At 35.0% G+C, this 19,601-nt stretch overlaps 1 protein-coding gene and 1 pseudogene across 3 annotated transcripts in view; one reads left to right on the plus strand and one right to left on the minus strand.

Moving 5' to 3' along the window:
* Positions 1–19,601, plus strand: part of LOC111142175 (UHRF1 binding protein 1 like) — a 105,983-nt gene that overhangs the window by 18,736 nt on the left and 67,646 nt on the right. For all 3 annotated transcript variants that reach the window (XM_022495181.1, XM_022495182.1, XM_022495183.1), the window contains exons 2-4: positions 16,467–16,629; positions 18,074–18,112; positions 19,433–19,524. In XM_022495181.1, the coding sequence (XP_022350889.1) occupies positions 16,467–16,629; positions 18,074–18,112; positions 19,433–19,524 (294 nt within the window). The remainder of the gene's footprint in view (positions 1–16,466; positions 16,630–18,073; positions 18,113–19,432; positions 19,525–19,601) is intronic.
* LOC111142176 lies at positions 14,810–15,250 on the minus strand (annotated as a pseudogene).

Consider the following 19,601-nt stretch of genomic DNA (forward strand, 5'->3'; position numbering starts at 1 on the left):
CAATGAGTATGATAATGAAATGGTAATCGATATTGAAATACCTTTTAAGTTAAAACTATACAAATTTGATTATAGTCTTGGCTCTGCCGTGATATGACATTAGCAGTTGACTGAACCCTTTTGGACTTCACATTTTATAAGATGAAGACTTTGGATTAGTGGAACTTTTCAGGTATTAAAATCCTGAAGTTCTTTTATATTTTTTGATAGTATGAAGGCTGCTTATTGATCTACTTGGTTTTTATTTTTTTTTTAAGATTTATTTATTTATTTAGAGAGAGAAAGAACATGAACAGAAGGGTCAAAAGGAGAGGGAGAGAGAATCCCAAGCAGACTCCATGCTGAGTGATCTACTCAGTTTTTTAATGTGGCTTAAAAATTGCTTCTTGTATCTTCAGATGGCAAATTACGAATGTTTTCAAAAAGCCATGGTTCAGATATCTTAAAAATTCTGATTTTCTTGTACTTTATTAAGTTAACTAGTCCATTTTCTTTTTTATTAGGATGTATATATTCACCTATATACATGGTGTGTGTGTGTGAGAGAGAGAGAGAGAGAGAGAGAGAAAAGGTGTACTCATAATAAATTACCTTCTTTATTGAGCATTTTCAATTTATATTGTTTAGCTTGATTATTTTTTAATATGCAAGTAAAGAAAATCAGTCTTCTATAAGCATTTTTATATATGACTTAAGCAGCTTTATTGAAATATAATTGATTTATATGCAGTAAACTACATATTTAAGGTATACAGTTTAATGAAATTTTGACATAAGCCCTTAAGTTCCCGCATGTCCTTCTGTAATCCTCTCCTTCCTCCCCTCCTGTCTCATGCTTTGTTATTATATAATCTGCTTTATTTCACTTAGATTAGTTTGTATTTTCTAGAATTTTATATGAATGAATCATATACCTTCTTTTGGCCTCTTTCCCTCAGAATAATTATTTTGCAATTAATCTGGTTTGTTGTATACCTTCTCTCTCTCTCTTTTAAGATTTTATTTATTAGACAGAGAGAGTGAGAGAGGGAACACAAGCATGGGGAGTGGGAGAGGGAGAAGCAGGCTTCCCACAGAATGGGGAGCCTGACGTGAGGCTCGATCCTAGGACCCCGGGACCATGACCTAGGCCAAAGGCAGATGTTTAACAACTGAGCTACCCAAGTGCCCCATATGCCTTCTCTCTTATTGCTGAATATATTCATATTCCATTGTGAATATGCCATAATGTGTTTATCCATTCACCTGATGATGGTCATTTAGGTTGTTTCCAGTTTTTGACTATTATAAATAAAGCTGCTGTAAATATTCGTGTGTAAGTCTTTGTGAGGACACATGGTTTTCATTTTTCTTGGGTAAATGCCTAAGAGTAGGATGATTGAGTTATATATATGGGTACATACGTAAGTTAAAAAACTGGTAAACAACATTCTGAAGTGTACATTTTATGTTCTCACCAGTAAGTGTGTGAGAGTTCTAGTTGTTCCATATCTTCAGCAGTGCTCAGTAATTTTCTCATTTTAGTGGGTAAGTAGTGGTATGGTTTTAATTTGAAATTCCTTATTGACTGGCTGTATTGTATATCTTTTCATGTGCTTATCTGCCATCTCTGTGTCTTCTTTGGTTTGAGGGTCTGTTTAAATCTTTTGCTTATTTTATTACTTAGTTGTCTTATTTTTGAGTTGTATATATTGTATATATTTTTTCTTTATATATTGTAAATAAAAGTCCTTTTTCAAACATGTTTTGTAAATATATTTTCTCCCCCTCTTTGGCTTCTCCTTTAGTAACAGTGTCTTTGATGAGTGGGGTTTTTAATTTTGATAAAACATAATTTATTGTTTTTTTTTTCTTTTATGATTTGTACATTTTTTGTTATGTTATAGAAATCTTTGCCAGGCTTGGGGCACCTGGATGGCTCAGTTGGTTAAACGTCTGCCTTCAGCTCAGGTCTTGGGATTGAACCCTGCACCCGCTCCCTGCTCAGCAGGGAGTCTGCTTCTTCCTCTCCCTTGGCCTCTTCCTCTCCTCCTGCTTGTGCTCTCCCCACCCCCCAAATAAATCAGTAAATAAAATCTTAAGGAAAAAAAATCTTTGACAGGCTCAAGATCACCAGGATTTTCTCCTGTATTTTCTTACAGCGATTTTATGGATCCAGTTTTTAGATTTTGGTCTGTGATCTATTTAAATATTTGTTTATGGTGTGAGGAAGTATCAGATCCTTTTTTTTTTTTTCTTTTGGCAGTGGCTATACAGTGGTTCCAACACAGTTTATTGAAAATAGTATCTTTTTTGTTTTGTTTTGTTTTGTTTTGTTTTGTTTAAGCTCTAAGCAGGCTTGCGCTCACAATCCTGAGATCAAGACCTGAGTTGAGATCAAAACTGAGCCACCCAGGTACCCCTTTTTACCACTGATTTGCTTTTCTGCCTTTGTTGAAAATCCCCTTACTACAAATTTGGTTCTATTTCAGGACTCTCTAGTTTGTTCCATTGTTTGTGGGTCTGTCTTGATACCAGTCTCAAATCATCTTGAATATTGTAGTTTGTTTTTTTTTTAAAGTACGCACTATGTCCGACATCGGGATTGAACTCATGACCTTGAGATCAAGTTTCATGCTCTACCAACTGAGCCAGCCACATACCCACTGTAACTTTTTAAAAAATGTATTTTATTTTTTCTTTCTTTCTTTCTTTCTCTTTTTTTCATTTATTTATTTGACAGGGAGAGAGCAGAAGCAGGGGAAGTGGCAGGCAGAGGGAGAAGCAGGCCCCACGCTGAGCAAGGAGCCCAATATGGGACTTGATCCCAGGACTCTGGCTGGGATCATGACCTGAGCTGAAGGCAGACACCCAACCAACTGAGCTGCCCAGGCACCTTTTAATATATTTTGTAAAGATTTTATTTAGTTATTTGAGAGAGAAAGTGAGAGAGAGGAGGAGCAGGGGGAGGGGCTGTGGGGAAGGGAGAAGCAGACTCCCTGGTGACCCTGGGATCATGACCTGAAGGCAGGTGCGTAACTGACTCAGCCACCCAGGCACCCCCCAAACCGTTGCTTTTTAAGAAGTCTTGAAATTGGTAGTACAGGGCTTACAACTCTGTTCATCTTTTCTAAAGTTAGTTTGATACTCTACAGAATCAACCTGTTTCTACCAAAGAACCTGCTGGGTATTTTTTTTGTTTGGAATCTATAAATCAATTTGAGGAGAACTGACATCTTAAAAAATATTGAGTCATCTGATCTACCTATGTGTTTCTCTATTTATGTCTTTTAAAATTTTAGCAACATTTTATGTTTTTCAGTATATAGATTTTTTATACCTTTTGTCAGATTTATCCCTAAAAATTTCATACTTATCATGCTAGTATAAATGGTACTTTAAAATTTTCAGTTTCCTGTTGTTCTTAGGATATGGAAACAATTTATATTTTTATTGTACTAACTTGTTTTAAGTGAAACTTAAACACAACAAAATGGATAAACCTTGCATATGCAGCTCAAATGATTAATTTTTAACTAAGATATTTTTGGGTGGAAAAGTTTTTGATTGATAGAAACCAGTAAGGACATTATATGTTTATAAAAAATTATAAAAATAAAAAGAAAGGCAGTAAGGCTAGTATGAAGAGTGTTCATATACCTCACATCCCATCTCCCCTATTACTTGTGTGTATGTGTGTGTGATTTCCTTTATTATAGATCTTTTAATTTTTGTAGAGGGATTACCATGTAATACAGTAAAACACTATTCATACATCTCCTTTTACTAGGATATACTGGTCAAGTTCTCTGCTCAAAGTCTCTGTTAAAAATATTTTTTCTGTGGGAAAAGAAGATAGGCTTTGGATCCTTGTTTGCATTCACTCTGTAAAAATCAATGCCAGATTGGCAGGTTCGTAAATACTCTCGGTAGCCGTTTTGAGGCAGCCATGTAATCTCCTGCACAATGCTCTCTGCTAAGTTACTAAAAACAAAAAACTGGATGTAAGAAATTCTGAAAAATTTTATGAATCAAGAAATAATACTGGTTGAGAGACTTGTAGCAAAGATTTTTATTAGGCTTCTCATAGTCTTAATAAGAATTAACTCCAGTGTTATGCTTTGGATTTATGCTCTCAAACAGTTTTCATGAATCATTAGAGCTTTTCATTTACCCCTTTGAAATAAGGTATGCATGACAGATTTTCTATGGTTGAGAAAAACAGATTTTAAGAATTAGCTATTCATGGACTGTTTTAAAAAATGAAAAGGACAGGATTTAGTAGCATTGGAGTCCATCTCTTTTATTAATATATTATAAGGTATGGTACATTTGTCACAATTAATGAACCAGTATTTACAAATTATTATTAACTATAGCCTATACTTTGCTCACATTTCCCAATTTTTTTACCTAATGTCCTTTTTTAGCTTGAGGATCTCATTGTGAATATCACATATTTAGTCATCATTTTGTTTTAGACTCCTTCTGACTAAAACAGTTTCTCATACTTTCCTTCTTTTTGGTGATCTTGAGAGTTTTCAGTAGTATTGGTTAGATATTTTGTTTGGTGTCTTTTAGTCAGTATTTGTATAATGTTTTTCTCATGATTAGAATGGGTTATAGGTTTTTTGCAAGAAGACCACAGAGGGTAAAATGCCATTTTTATTATGTTGTATCAAAGGTGCAACATTGTTGATGTTGGCCTTTGTCGGATTCTCCACTGTAAAGTTACTCTTTTGCCCACTTTCATACTGTATACTTTGGAAAGAAAAGCAGCCGCACACAAAAGGAATGAAGGGTTATGTTCCACTTTCCTGAGGTTAGAGTAGAGAAAACATAAGTTATTTTCTGTATGGGAGATTTATCTCTTCTTTCCCAGTTATTTATTTAATCTTGAATTTATATCTGCATATATTCATGTATATTTATTTTATATTTTGAGTTATAATCTAATATTTATTTTGTTGCCCAAATTGTTCCAGCTTTAGCCATTGGGAATGCTTTCATTTAGTTCCCATGTCCCTTCATTTGATTTTATTTTTTATATTTCTCTTATATCCTATAACCTTGCTACACTCATTTATTAGTTCTGGTAACTTTTAAAAGGGTTCTGTATGGTTTTCTGTACAGATGATCATGTCTTTTGGGAAAAAAGGCAGTTTTACTTTTCTAAATAGAATGTCTTTTATTTTTTTCTTGCCTTAGATTGCATTGGCTAGAATTTCTAATACAATGCTGAATAGAAGTGGTAAGAGCAGATGTCTTGTCTTGTCTCTGTCTTAGGGATAAAGCATTTTAGTCCTCCATCTTTTTTTTTTTTTTTTTTTAGGATTTTATTTATTTTTTTGACAGAGGGAGAGATCACAAGTAGGCAGAGAGGCAAGCAGAGAGAGAGGGGGGAAGCAGGCTCCCCACTGAGCAGGGAGCCCAATGCGGGGCTTGATCCCAGGACCCTGAGATCATGACCTGAGCCGAAGGCAGAGGCTTAACCCACTGAGCCACCCAGGAGCCCCTAGTCTTCCATCTTTAAGTATGATTTTAGCTGTAGGATTTTCATAGATGTCCTTTGTAGTTTGGAGGAAGTTCTATTCTTCTTCTTCTTTTTTTTTTTTTTAAAGATTTTATTTATTTCCTTGACAGACAGTGAGAGCAGGAACACAAGCAGTGGGAGTGGGAGGGGAGAAGCAGGATTCCTGCTGAGCAGGGAGCCCGATGTGGGGCTTAATCCTAGGATCATGGGATCACGACCTGAGCCGAAGGCAGCTGCATAGACTGAGCCACCCAGGCACCTGAGGAAGTTTTCTTCTGTCCCTAGTTTGTTGAGAGTTTTCCATGTATGGTGTTGACTTTTCTCTAGTGCTTTTTTATGTCTCTATTTTGATCATCATGTGATTTTACTTTTTATTTTTATTTATTTATTTTTAAATGTTTCATTTATTTTGAGAGAGAGAGAGAGCACACAAGCAAGAGAGCGTAAACTGGGGGAACAGCAGAGGCAGAGGGAGAAGCAGACTCCCCACTGAGCAGGGAGCTGGTTGTGGGACTTGATCTCAGGACCCCGAGATCATGACCTGAGCCACCCAGGTGCCCTGTGATTTTACTTTTTAATATGGTGTGTAACACTGATTGATTTTTGAATGTTAAACCAATCTTCATACTTGGTCATGATGTACTTCTTATATATTTTTGTTAAGCTGTGAGTTATAACTTACCTTGTGAAATATGTGTTACATTGTGACCATATTTTACTTCATTTTATTTTTTGAAGACTTATTTGAGAGCATGAGAGCGAGCCTGCATGCGTGTTGTTGGGGGAGCGGTAGAGGGAGAGAGAGCCTGACACAGGGCTCAATCTCACAACCCTGAGATCATGACCTGAGTAGAAATCAAGAGTCAGCTGTTTAACTGATTGAGCCACCCAGGCTCCCTGGGATCGCTGTTTTAAAAGAATGAAATAGAACTGAAAATAACAGACTGTATTAAACTATTGTTCTGTGGAATTTTCATCTTAATTGTGTGTGTGTATCTGTATGTACTAGGCTGTAACAAAGTGTATTTGTTGACCTAGCTTATATCAACATTTTTCAAAATAACTAGTTCACTTTTTGATCCTGAAGATAATAAGGGATAGAGTAGGGCAAGAAAGCAAGTAGCCCCAAGAGGAGAGTGCCAGATTAAAAGAGGTACAACTGCAGTGAAAAAATGGCGTTAGATAATGGAATAAGTGAGGGAATATGGGTTTCTTTAGAAAAGCCTCATCCATTTCTCCTTCTTTTTCTTTTTCTTTCTTTCTTTCTCTTTCTTTCTTTCTTTCTTTCTTTTCTAGATTTATTTATTTATTTGAGAGAGAGAGAGAACAAGCGGGAGGGGCAGACAGGGAGGGAGAAGAGAATCTCAAGCAGACTCCATGCTGAGTGCAGGGCCCCACGTGGGGCTCAGTCCCAGGGCCCTGAGGTCATGGCCTGAGCTGAAATCAAGTCGGATGCTTAACCAGTTGAGTCATCCAGGTACCCCTGTTTCTTAGTTTTGAGTGGAGTGATATTTATGTCTGCATGATGAAACCCATGGACTATGAAAGGATGTGATTAGTTGCAGATTAATAATTTATTGTTCCCAGCCGAAGGGCTTGGTAGTCTTTCAGATTTTGGGAAGTCTCTCCAGAAACATCCTCTCTTGTATGATTTTAGTGTGGTCTTAAGGTACTTTGTTTTCTTCTAGAAATACTGTTTTGAATAAAATCAAGCAAAGGCTATTAAATTTGCTTAAACGAAGATAATTGGTTCTTATAATATCTCTTCATATACAGTGAGAATTTAATCTTTATAGGGATGCACAGTCTTGAGAAACTAGCTAGTGATGTCAATTACTAGTTCATTTCATAGGTGTGAATTCGACCCAATTTAAGAGGTTGGAGCAGTGATAGGAGAAGAATCTTTATGGTATCTTTAAGTTCTAAAGTACTGGATCTGTGTTTCTCTGTCAGTCATATTCCTTTGGTATTTGTCATCTTGGTACTAAGTGTTGTAGTTTCAAATTTCTGAAGGAAAGAATCTGATTTAACAGCCTAGATGCTTCTTCAGCTTCTATATCAATCACCTGTACCCAAAGAAGTATGTTTTAGGTATGCACTTTTCTCCTATAGCCTTTCTCTGGGAAGATGGAATCATTGGTAGCTGGGCAGCCACCGTATGAGGGGTTTGTTTATAACAAGTCAATTATATTAAATAATAACAGTATTGAAAACCAACTTATAATATGGAAGTAATTTATTTTCTGAATGGTTAAAATTAATCCTTTTTCTTTAAGTCAGTGGTTCTTAATTAGCCTTTTTTGTTTCTAAAAGCCCCATTTGAGGGGCACCTGGGTGGCTCAGTGGGTTAAAGCCTCTGCCTTCGGCTCGGGTCATGATCTCAGGGTCCTGGGATCGAGCCCCGCATTGGGCTCTCTGCTCGGCGGAGAGCCTGCTTCCTCCTCTCTCTGCCTGCCTCTCTGCCTTCTGCCTACTTGTGATCTCTTGTCTGTCAAATAAATAAATAAAATCTTTAAGAAAAAAAATAAAAGCCCCATTTGAAAATATATAAAATATCTTGGATCCCTTGAGTCCATCCAGGAACTTCAGATTACTTGTGCCTACTCTAAGTTTCATAATCAAACAGTTTAACATGTGTTGTTAAATTACCTGTAAAATCTAGTTCAGGCCAGAGCATGAAATATCACAGAGTAGAAATTATTATTCCTAGTTACAACTGTTATTTGAGAAAGTAATTATCAAGTAACAGAGCCAATTATTAAGTTTAGAAGAATAGTAGACACTGGTGTGAATCTTTAATAACATGTTCAATAACAGGAACCATAAACAATTTCAGGGCAAGGTGAATAATGCAAGAAATGCATATTTACTGATGAGTTTTGAAAAGAATATCCCAGGGTTTTAGTATTTGAATGCAAAAGGTGAGTATAGAGGAAGGTAGGTAACTAGTCAGAAAAGGGTTTATAACTGTGTTAAGATTCTTTTGAGCACTAAGATTTTATGATTCTAACTCCAATTAAGTGTATTTAACCTGGAGATGATACATTTGAGACATCTGTTTCAGGTTTCTTTAGCAAATAACTGTATTATCTTTGTTTTTATGATGTAGCTATAGAATGGATCCGATGAAAGTTAAAATAAATCATGTCTAAAACTTAAAGTAACATCAGATATAAAATTTATGCTTTTTGATTTATGATCTGCATACTTACTGCCTTATCAAGACCCCCCCCCTTTTTTTTGGAAAAATTTCACCACTGGTTATATCAGGTCTTTGTGTTCATATTCCTATTTGACCTGTGTTTTTGTATTAGTAATAGCTACTACTGAGTTTTCCTTTGTAGTAGGGTCAGTTCCTAGCATTTTATATATCCTAACCCAGTTATTCACCAAAACAGCCCCATGAAAGCAGGTATTGTTTTATCTCCATTTCACAGATAAGGAAACTGAGGCATAGAGAGGTTGAGTAGTAAGTTGCATTTTTATTCTTGCAGAGCTGTAATTTTTTTTTTTCAGAGCTGTAATTCTTAACTTTTTCTGCATTTGTGGCCTGTTACCTTAAGCAAATTATAAATCTTTGATTATGGACTGATTTTGTTCTGCCATAATTGTCTACTTAGCATAGTGCTTTGCATGTAATTTAGACTCTAATAATTATGTATTGATTCTAAAATGCATAATCTAAGTCAAACGCATTCTTTCCATTTGTCTGGAAATTTTATTCCTCTGGTTAGCTATTTCTGTTGTTAATAACTGAAAAAACTAGTAAATGTATTTTCATGTATTATGTGTAATTAGGGAAGATTTTGGATAAAATGGAAGCCTGTTTTCATATTTTAAGTATGTTTTCAAATTACTACATTGTTAAAAAGATAGTAAAAGTTAACCAATAAAATATAAACATTCACATTAAAATTTATTTCATAGGGTACTAATGTTAGAGTGAAGGGTTTATTTTAAAATATTTTAAAATAAACCCCTTTGCATGCCATAATGTACATAGTAATGAGAGAGTGTTTCTAAATTTTAAAAATAAAAAAAAAAAATCAGTAAAAGTTGTGCCCTTTTTTACATATTGTATGACTTTCTTCTGTGCTGTTGTGACTTTGATATATTCAGGTCAATCAGCTTTCTCCTTTATCCTCGTTTGAGTCTTTGTTAACAGCTACTTTGGTTTTGTATATATGTTATGCTTCATTTCTCCTACCCCTCCCTTTAATCTTAAGTTAAAAAAATAATTATTCAGAAGGTTAGTTCATTGACTTAAATTTCTGCCCTATTTTTTTTAATTTTATTTTTTATAAACATATATATTTTTATCCCCAGGGGTACAGGTCTGTGAATCACCAGGTTTACACACTTCACAGCACTCACCATAGCACATACCCTCCCCAATGTCTATAACCCCACTCCCCCTCCCAACCCCCCTCCCCCCATCAACCCTCAGTTTGTTTTGTGAGATTAAGAGTCACTTATGGTTTGTCTCCCTCCCAATCCCATCTTGTTTCATTTACTCTTCTCCTACCCCCTTAACCCCCCATGTTGCATTTCCTCTCCCTCATATCAAGATCATATGATAGTTGTCTTTCTCCGATTGACTTATTTCGCTAAGCATGATACCCTCTAGTTCCATCCATGTCGTCGCAAATGGCAAGATTTCATTTCTTTTGATGGCTGCATAGTATCCATTGTGTATATATACCGCATCTTCTTTATCCATTCATCTGTTGATGGACATCTAGGTTCTTTCCATAGTTTGGCTATTGTAGACATTGCTGCTATAAACATCAAAATCCTTGAGGAGAACACAAGCGCAGCAACCTCTTCGACCTCAGCTGCAGCAGCATCTTCCTAGGAACATCACCAAAGGCAAGGGAAGCAAGGGCAAAAATGAACTGTTGGGATTTTATCAAGATCAAAAGCTTTTGCACAGCAAAGGAAACAGTTAACAAAACCAAAAGACAACTGACAGAATGGGAGAAGATATTTGCAGACGACATATCAGATAAAGGGCTAGTGTCCAAAATCTATAAAGAACTTAGCAAACTCAACACCCAAAGAACAAATAATCCAATCAAGAAATGGGCAGAAGACATGAACAGACATTTCTGCAAAGAAGACATCCAGATGGCCAACAGACACATGAAAAAGTGTTCCATATCACTCGGCATCAGGGAAATACAAATCAAAACCACAATGAGATATCACCTCACACCAGTCAGAATGGCTAAAATTAACAAGTCAGGAAATGACAGATGCTGGCAAGGATGCCGAGAAAGGGGAACCCTCCTACACTGTTGGTGGGAATGCAAGCTGGTGCAACCATTCTGGAAAACAGCATGGAGGTTCCTCAAAATGTTGAAAGTAGAGCTACCCTATGACCCAGCAATTGCACTACTGGGTATTTACCCTAAAGATACAAACGCAGTGATCTGCCCTATTTTTAAAAGTTTGGTTTTAAAATGATTATGTAACTCTTCAGAGCTTTACATGGTTCTTTATGAAAGTGGTTTATTTCAGATAATAATTTATTCTCTTTAGGATCTGGTCCTTCTCAGTTGTAATATTCAGTAGAGTGATACAATTATCTGGGGATTTCAGATGGCAATTTATTCGGAAGAGCTGTAGCAACACTTGGAAAAAGTATAGGTAGAAAAGTGCCTCTTCCAACCCTTACTGCTCTTTTAAAAGTTTCCCTCCCTTTTTTGCCTAGTATACACTTAAAGAAGTCTGCTTTTCCTTTATTAATTAAGTTATGAAAAATGTGGCTGAAGAATCATTATCCAGTTTCTGTTTTTGCAAGAAACATAATTATATTAGTAAATGATTGGGACACATTTGTGCAAAACTAAAATATATGTAAATTAAAGCCTAATTAACATGAATAATGGAAGATAAATAATTTGATATGTACACTGTTTACCCACTGTGGGGAACAAGCAGTTTCATAGCTGTGAATGTTAGGTTACCATTATATCTTCTGCTTTTTATTTAAAATAGTTTAATAGATGAGCAGTATTAATATAAGGTGTTTTCCAGATTAGCTCTATAGCTTAACCATTTTGACGTCCTATTTGGATAAGCATGAACTTTTGATATCGCTTTAGTTTAAACTATAGTCAATATGTCCATAATTTAATCGAAATTTTAAAAGTGGAAGGAAAAAGAGAACTCTTATTTGGATATCTGTTTTGCACCTGGTGCTTTACATATTATCTTTAATCCTCACTAAAATTGTTTGAGGGTGATGTTATTTCCCCCATTTTATAGATGAGCAAACTGAGGCACAGAGGTACCACAGTAAGTGGCTAAACAAGAATTCAGACTTACTTGTCTGATTTTAAGGCCCATGCTCTTTGATGATGTTGTCCCTTTGGTATGAACTAAATGTAGAATTTCTTGTTAATGACATGAATTTTAATGTTTCTATCTTTCACTTTTACTCCTTCCAGGCCTGTCTTTTTGGGTTTTTAATGAACTTTTGTCTTTATAAAAGTGATATATGCTCCTTATTAGAATGCTTAAACATATAGGAAAGTATAAAGACGAAGAAGTCTAAAGTCTTACCAACAACCATAGTTGCTATTTGACATTTTATAATACACTTTTTACATAATGGAAATCACAGTATGTAATTTTAAACCACAAGTTTTCACCATAATAGAAGCATTTTCCCTTATGGTTGGCAACACAAGTACATACATACTTGATATTTATGTAGCATGATATAAATAAAGGGATTATTTCCCTTTGGACAATTAGGGGCTTTCACTTTTTTCCCTTTGTAAGTGTCACTGAGATGAACATTCTTGTACATACCTGGTTAAGATGTTGTTTTGAGTTCTTCACTAACCCCTCCCATATGCACACACATACCCTTACATCCCTTCTTGCCCAACACTAAGAATATATATAGTCAAATGTTGGTTACTCAGATTATTCTTTGCCCATCTGTTCTTCTCTTCCTCTTCCCTTTAAAAATGCTTATAGTATTTTTGAAGTATAATTAGGTTCATTTGTTTCAGTTTACTTTCAGTTTTAGGTGCTTCCCCTCTTCTCATTCTTTCATTTTATTTATTACATGTATAGAATATTAACATGCTTTCCAATGTCAGAGCTGTTCAAGGCCAACCCTTCTCATCTATAGTGCATCTGCTGTCTTCTAATCATGGATTTTGCTCTAGCAGTTGTCTGTCCTTACTGTAGCATCAGTAGTTTTTTTTTTTTTTTCCTGCATCATTGTCACCAACATATAAGCCTGCCTTAATGTTCTCTTGCCTTAATAAAGAAAATAAAGAAAACAAAACTTGAAAGCAACTCTCCTCCCTTACTGCTGCTTCTTCTGTAATCTCCTTTATGGTTTCTTTCACATTTCTTGCCTTCTTTGTGGTCTCTGACCATAGTCCTTGAGTCATTTGATTTCCTGTCTCCATGTTGCAACTACAAATACCATCTCGAACATTGGTGATGACCAAATTTGTATCTGCGGTTACTGAATGAGATTTGAATATTCACCAAATTGGCATCTCTTCTTGGATATCGAAGGGGCATATCTTAATTAAACTATTCAAATCCTAAATTCTGATCCTCAATTCCAGACTTATTTCTCCCTCTGTTTCTTTACCCTGATAAATGGTAACTCTGTCCTTCCGTTTACTCAGACTAAAAACCTTGGAAGTCATCCTTGATGTCATTCTGTACAATCAAATCCTGTTGGCTTTACTTTCAGAATGTATCTCGACTGTTGTTTTTCTATCGCTTTTTACTCTTCCTTCTTGATCCGGGGCAGCATCTTCTCTTACCTGGATTATCGCAGTAACTTCCTATATGGACTGCCTGCTTCTATGTCCTTCCTTTTTTATATAGTCTCAATGGAGTGAACCTTTGAAAATTAAAGTTTCCAGGGGCGCTTGGGTGGCTGACTGAGTTGAGCGTCTGACCCTTGATTTCAGCTCAGGTCATGATATCAGGGTCTTGAGATAAATCTTGTGCTGGATTCCACACTCAGCATGGAGTCTACTTGAGATTCTGTCTCCCTGTGCTCTCTCTCTCCCTCCAAATAAAAAATGAATGAATCTTTAAAAATTTCCTATTCTAGTTAAAACCATCTTTAATCACTCTTATTTTTACTCAGAGTAAAAGCCATAGTCCTCAGAGTGGGTTTTAAAGGTCCCGCGTGAGCTGGCCCCATTATTTCTCTAATTTAATCTCATTTCCTTTTACTCTTGCCTTTCTGCTCACTTACTCCAGCCAACATTGACCTTCCTGCTGTTCCTCAAATATACCAAGCATTTTCCCACCTCACGGTTTTACCCTTCTTTTTCCTTCGCCTAGAGTATTCTTCTTCTAGATGTTTGTAATAGCTACCTCCTTCACTTCCTTCAGATGTTTGCCCAAATGTCATCTTTTCACTGAGGGTTTTTCTGTCCATCCTTTTAAAAATTAAAAGGTTCTCTGCTTATGCCTGCTATCTTACTGTTTTGCTACACTCCTTAAGTGTACTGCTTGTCAGTGTATGTGTCTGAATAGTGAATTCTCAGTAAGTACTTAGTGAATGCTCCCTTCTAGCTCTATTAATCTGCCTTGAGGTAGTAGGCCATTCCTTTATGATTAGGATTGAAAGGCTGTCAGGAAACGTCGTAGTATTAAACCAATAATATATACTGATTGGTGGTCAGTATAATACAACCCAGCATCACAGGTCAAATATGGGTTAAATGTAAATTCTGCATTTCTCAGTTGACATTCTGTGAGAAGATATGAATCCCGATAAAATACAGCTCAAGAAATTCTGGTGTAGAGTCAGTAGGAAGCATGAAATGAAGCATATGTATATTTATTGATACTCTTGTTGATGTAAATAACCAGTATATTTTGTTACTTTAATAATTAGTTTCAAAAAAGGTAAAAGACTGGCTGATAACTCTTGTTAACTGGTAGTTAATTTTGTCAGTAGTCTTACTTTTGAAAAAAGTACTTATGGGGTGCCTGGGTGGCTCAGTGGGTTAAGCCTCTGTCTTTGGCTCAGGTCATGATCTCAGGGTCCTAGGATCGAGCCCCGCATTGGGCTCTCTGCTCAGCAGGGAGCCTGCTTCCCTCTCTCTCTCTCTCTGCCTGCCTTTCTGCCTTCTTGTGATCTGTCTCTCTGTCAAATAAATAAATAAAATCCTTTAAAAAAAAAAAAAAGTTCTTCCTGGGCAAAGTTAGAAGTTTTTCTTTTTTTTCTTTAGTGGTTGTTTTATTTATTTATAGTTTTCATTTGAACAGTTTTTATTTAAAGTTGTATATAATGTTACTTTATTCCTGCATCTTCTCAGTTGTTTCTTCCTTATATTTGCCCCTTCCTTTCCTACTTGGCAAGTTTTGGCTTTATATTCAAGGATCTTTTTGTAGCTTTCATCCACTTTTGGTCCAGTGATAACCACCTTGCTAGGGTGAATGGCCACATGGACAGTTGTGCTGTTTGCTTTCTCTCACTTTACTCATTTGGTGTAGATGGTGTATTTCTTCCCGTAAACCCGCACTACTTTGCCAATCTGCTGACCTTTACAATGTTCTTGCCCAACCTGTACTTCATTCTCCTTTTTGATGGGCATGGATTGACCATTGTAGTTCTGTCTCAGCTCTTTGGAAAGAGGGGAAGAAAGACATAATCTTCCTGTGAATGTGGGAAGGTGCATTGACATGCCTTTTATGGTTCTTGCTCCGGTCAGAAGTCAAAAAGGGATTGAACTTCATTTTGGCCGCTGTTCCCTTCTGAAAAAGGAAGAACTAGGGTTGTTGTAAGGATCAAATAAACTGATGTAATTGGCAGTACTTTAATGTGTATGCATAATTTATTATTATTACTGTTACTGTCTCTACTAGAGACAATATCTATCTGTCACTCTCTATCACTTGTTCAGTTAGTGAGTTTCTCATTATATTTGCTTACCAAAACAGTGGGAATAAAAATAGTATTGACCTTAAAGGTTTATCATAGGAATTCGATAAAGTAGTAATGCTTGCATACAAAGAACCTGGTACACAATAAGCCCTTGGAAAATGTCCAGTATTGTTTTAACTATTATTGTTATTTCCAGTCTTTTTTCTTAAGTTTAAGAATTTTCATTTTTCATTCACCATAGAGAATCTGTGTTCTTTAATTAGAATTTAGGATCTAGTCTCTCATGTGATTTTTGACACTTTCACTAAACACTTTATACTTCATTTATCTTAACTCTTACAGAAAGGAATAAATGGTATTTGTACATCCAATTCAGGATTATAAGTAATTGGTATTTTTAAGTCTCATGTAGAAAACACCAAGATTGGCTGTCAAGTAGAGTTGCATAACCCCCTTCCTCAGAGACCTTTTAGAAAAAAAGATTTGTGTACTCTCATTTATTCTTGAATGATCTGGGTCAGTTTCTGAAGCTGGGAATCTCTGGATGATTCTAAAAGGAGTACTAATATCCTTTGATATTGTTCTTGGGATGATGAATGGGTAGCAGCTGCAATTGCTACTTCTAAAGGGTCCCCTTTTCCTTAACTTTCCTGGTATGTTGGTTAGTAAATAGAAAAATCCCTTTTTGTGATGTGGTCTTTAGCAAAATGAACAAAACATGGTTATGGGATGGTCTTATCCTCACTACCTTGCATAGTACCTGGAAAAAACTGGATGTTACTTAGATATTCATAAATTTGAAAGGCATTAAGAACCAGAGTTTTATGTATGTGGGAATATGATATTCAAATATATGCTAAAAACACTGTAGGCTTTATGTAAGAGTGCTATAGATAAGAGAGACCAAAATAATAATAACAAAACCTCATTGAAAAACATGGATTAAAATAGAGCCTGAAGTTTTGTGTTTCTTTGTGCTGCTATTACATTTTTAATGCTCTGTATATTTGCAAGAATGGGGTACAGTAACTGACACTAAAATGAATGTCAATATATATTCTCTTTCAGATTTACTAAAAATTTATCTCCTGACAAGATAAATCTAAGTACCCTCAAAGGAGAAGGTGAACTGAAGAATTTGGAGTTGGATGAAGAGGTGCTCCAGAATATGTTGGATTTGCCAACATGGCTTGCTATCAACAAAGTTTTTTGTAATAAAGCATCTATTAGGGTAAGACTTTGATATCTGTGGAAAGAAAGCATTTTCTGTTTTCATTTTTAATTTCATTTCTATCGCTTAAAATATTTTGTTTTAGATGGTTCTGTAAAAAGGCATTTGCATTAATATAATTTAAGAAGACAGATACCTATGTCTAGGTAATTGCATGAATGTGTGCTGGATAAATTTAATTGAAGTCATATGTTAATATATTATCAATTTATAGTTTAATTTTTGTTTAAAGTTTAGTCTTAACATTAAAATAAAATATTGGTAGTTAATAAGATAATTGGTTAAATTTGATGTATATTCAAAGATACTTTTTCATAGGATTTATTGTTAATAGGGACAGTTTAAATATCTAGTAAGGAAACATGATTTCAAATAAAGATATGAAACCATAAATCCTTATCTTATTCTGTATATTGTACTTTTATTTGAAATTTTATTTCTTTTCCTCATTTGTTTCTTCCTCAAAGATTCTTATTTTTTATTATTATTCCTTATTAAAATTTATTCCTGCATGCCTTTGACTCTAATCATTTGTCATATCACTTCTTACTCTTAAAGACCAGTGTTTTTGAGAGTCTTCTCAGTAGAAGTACTACATGAATAATCTGTTTCATAAAATTAAAATTGGACTCCAAAGGAAAGAGTATGGGAAGCTTCCTATATTATTCAATGGTCACCTTTAACCCGAATGTCTATAAAGATGTGACTTTTTAGTGTATGTTTGAACATTATTTTTTGATATTGCCTACATTTTACATACATTTTACGTGAGTGGCCTCACCTTTGTATCTATAAAAAGATTTGTCAGAATTTTATTAAAAAAAATTTTTTTTAAGACTTTATGTTTAAGTAATATACACACCCAACATGGAGCTTGCACTCATGATGCTGAGATCAAGAGTCATATGTTCTTCTAAGATGGAGCCAGCCAGGCGCCCCGTGGTCAGAATTTTAGAATTTAAAAAACCGTTCAATAAATATAAGACTGGTTATGCTCTGCTGGGAAATCTTAGTTTAAATTACAAAGTTAAGGGGCTCCTGGCTGGCTCAGTCAGAAGAGCATGTGACTTTTAATCTTAGGGTTGTGACTTCAAGCCACAGGTCAGGCATGGAGCCTACTAAAATTAAATCAATCAACCATGAAGTTAAAATGTGTTTTAAGGTCTGGGGAAAAAGAAACTTATGAGGGCCTAAAACTCTTATTTTAAAAGATGACTAAGAAAATATGATTAGTAATCTTTTCTTATACAAAATAGGTACATCTGATTTTAAGAGTCTAAATGAGTTGCTCAATTACTTAGCAATTTGAGAAAAAGTCAGCTGATAAAATTTGGTATGTCTGTCACTATATTTAGAGAGCATCTGTGTTAACTGCTATTTTAAATTATCTTTTAATGATTGATTTTAAAGAAAAATATATATATTTTTTTTTTTTTTTTGGTAGATTCCATGGACAAAATTGAAAACACATCCCATCTGTTTGGTGAGTTCTGACTCGCCTCAAATAAACATTTATATATGGATATGATCTAACTGCTCTGCTAGTATTAATCTTTTGTTTCATAGAAACACAATATTCTGGCTTTTCTACAAATTGGCTTTCATTTTATTTGGATGGTACTTAGTTTTTCCAGCTCTTAAATGAGAAGTTTGAACTTTAAAATGGGAGGGTCTTGTATAATGTTCTAAGTTGGTATATTTTTATTGTGTCACTTAGCTGTTTATTGACATATTATGACAGTTTTAGTAACATTTAATTCAAACTTTCTGTGTTTCTGATTTTATTGATCTACTAAATTAAATAATATGGACCTGAATATACTTTCCTTTCTTTAAGAGTTTATTATTTATTTATTTGAGACTGAGTTCGCGCGCACACACGCATACACACACACACACACACACACACACACACACACACACACACACACAGAGGAGTGCAGTGGGGAGGGGCAGAATGAGGGGGATAAGCAGACTCCCCACTGAGCAGGGAGCCCAGGCGACTGATCACAGGACCCTGGGATCGTGACCTGAGGCAAAGGCAGATGCTTAACTGACTGAGCCACCTAAGCACCCCAGTATTTCCTTTTTTAAGGAAAATTGAAGAAAGATCGGTCATTTGGTCATTTTATTGATTCATTCATTCCACAGATATTTATTGAGCACCTTCCCTGTGCTCTGAGGGAACTTGATATTTTTATAGAAGAGACCAGTAACAAGTAAATGACAATTTCAGATAATAAATGCTTTTTTAAAATAGAGAATAAAGAACATTAGTGTTAGTGATGACTACTAAGGACATTTGATCTTCAAAACTGTTACCTTGAAAGAAATTTTTTTCATTATGTCAGTGCTTATTTTTTCACATTTCTTGCATATTTAATGTTTTTCATTGTTGTTTGTCTTAAATCTCAAGTCTTAGATTGGGATAAGCTTTTACACCTGCTTAAATTCCATTCATTAATATATAATCTCATTTAGCAATTAATAATATCATACATTTTGGGACTAGAGATTGAGTTTCTGTAAAATCTGATTTCAGCAGCATAAGGCTACTTGTAATTTTTTTTGTTTCATATTCTTATATATGCACAGCTTTTTCATCAGATAGTAAGTGCCTTGAGAAAGGACTGAGCACAGTTTCTGTTTTGGTATTTGTTTTTTTAGACTTTTAGAGAGATTTAAAATGATTCTGCTTACTTAACTATTTATGTTGTTCCTAAAGAAATGAAAGAGAAAGTAGTGTTACATGATATTTTCATAAAATACCTAATTTTTTACATTTTTAATCTATTTTTATTAGTCCCTGGATAAAGTAATAATGGAAATGAGTACATGTGAAGAACCACGAAATCCTAATGGCCCATCACCAATTGCAACTGCTTCAGGACAAAGGTAAGCTATTTCCATTAATCTGCATGACTTGCAAAGGGAGTTCTTTTCTGTAGTCAGCTCTGTGATCTGTAGTAATA

The sequence above is a fragment of the Enhydra lutris genome, unplaced genomic scaffold (genome assembly GCF_002288905.1).
Source record: "Enhydra lutris kenyoni isolate GAN:26980312 unplaced genomic scaffold, ASM228890v2 scaffoldscaffold7, whole genome shotgun sequence".
Taxonomy (NCBI): domain Eukaryota; kingdom Metazoa; phylum Chordata; class Mammalia; order Carnivora; family Mustelidae; genus Enhydra; species Enhydra lutris.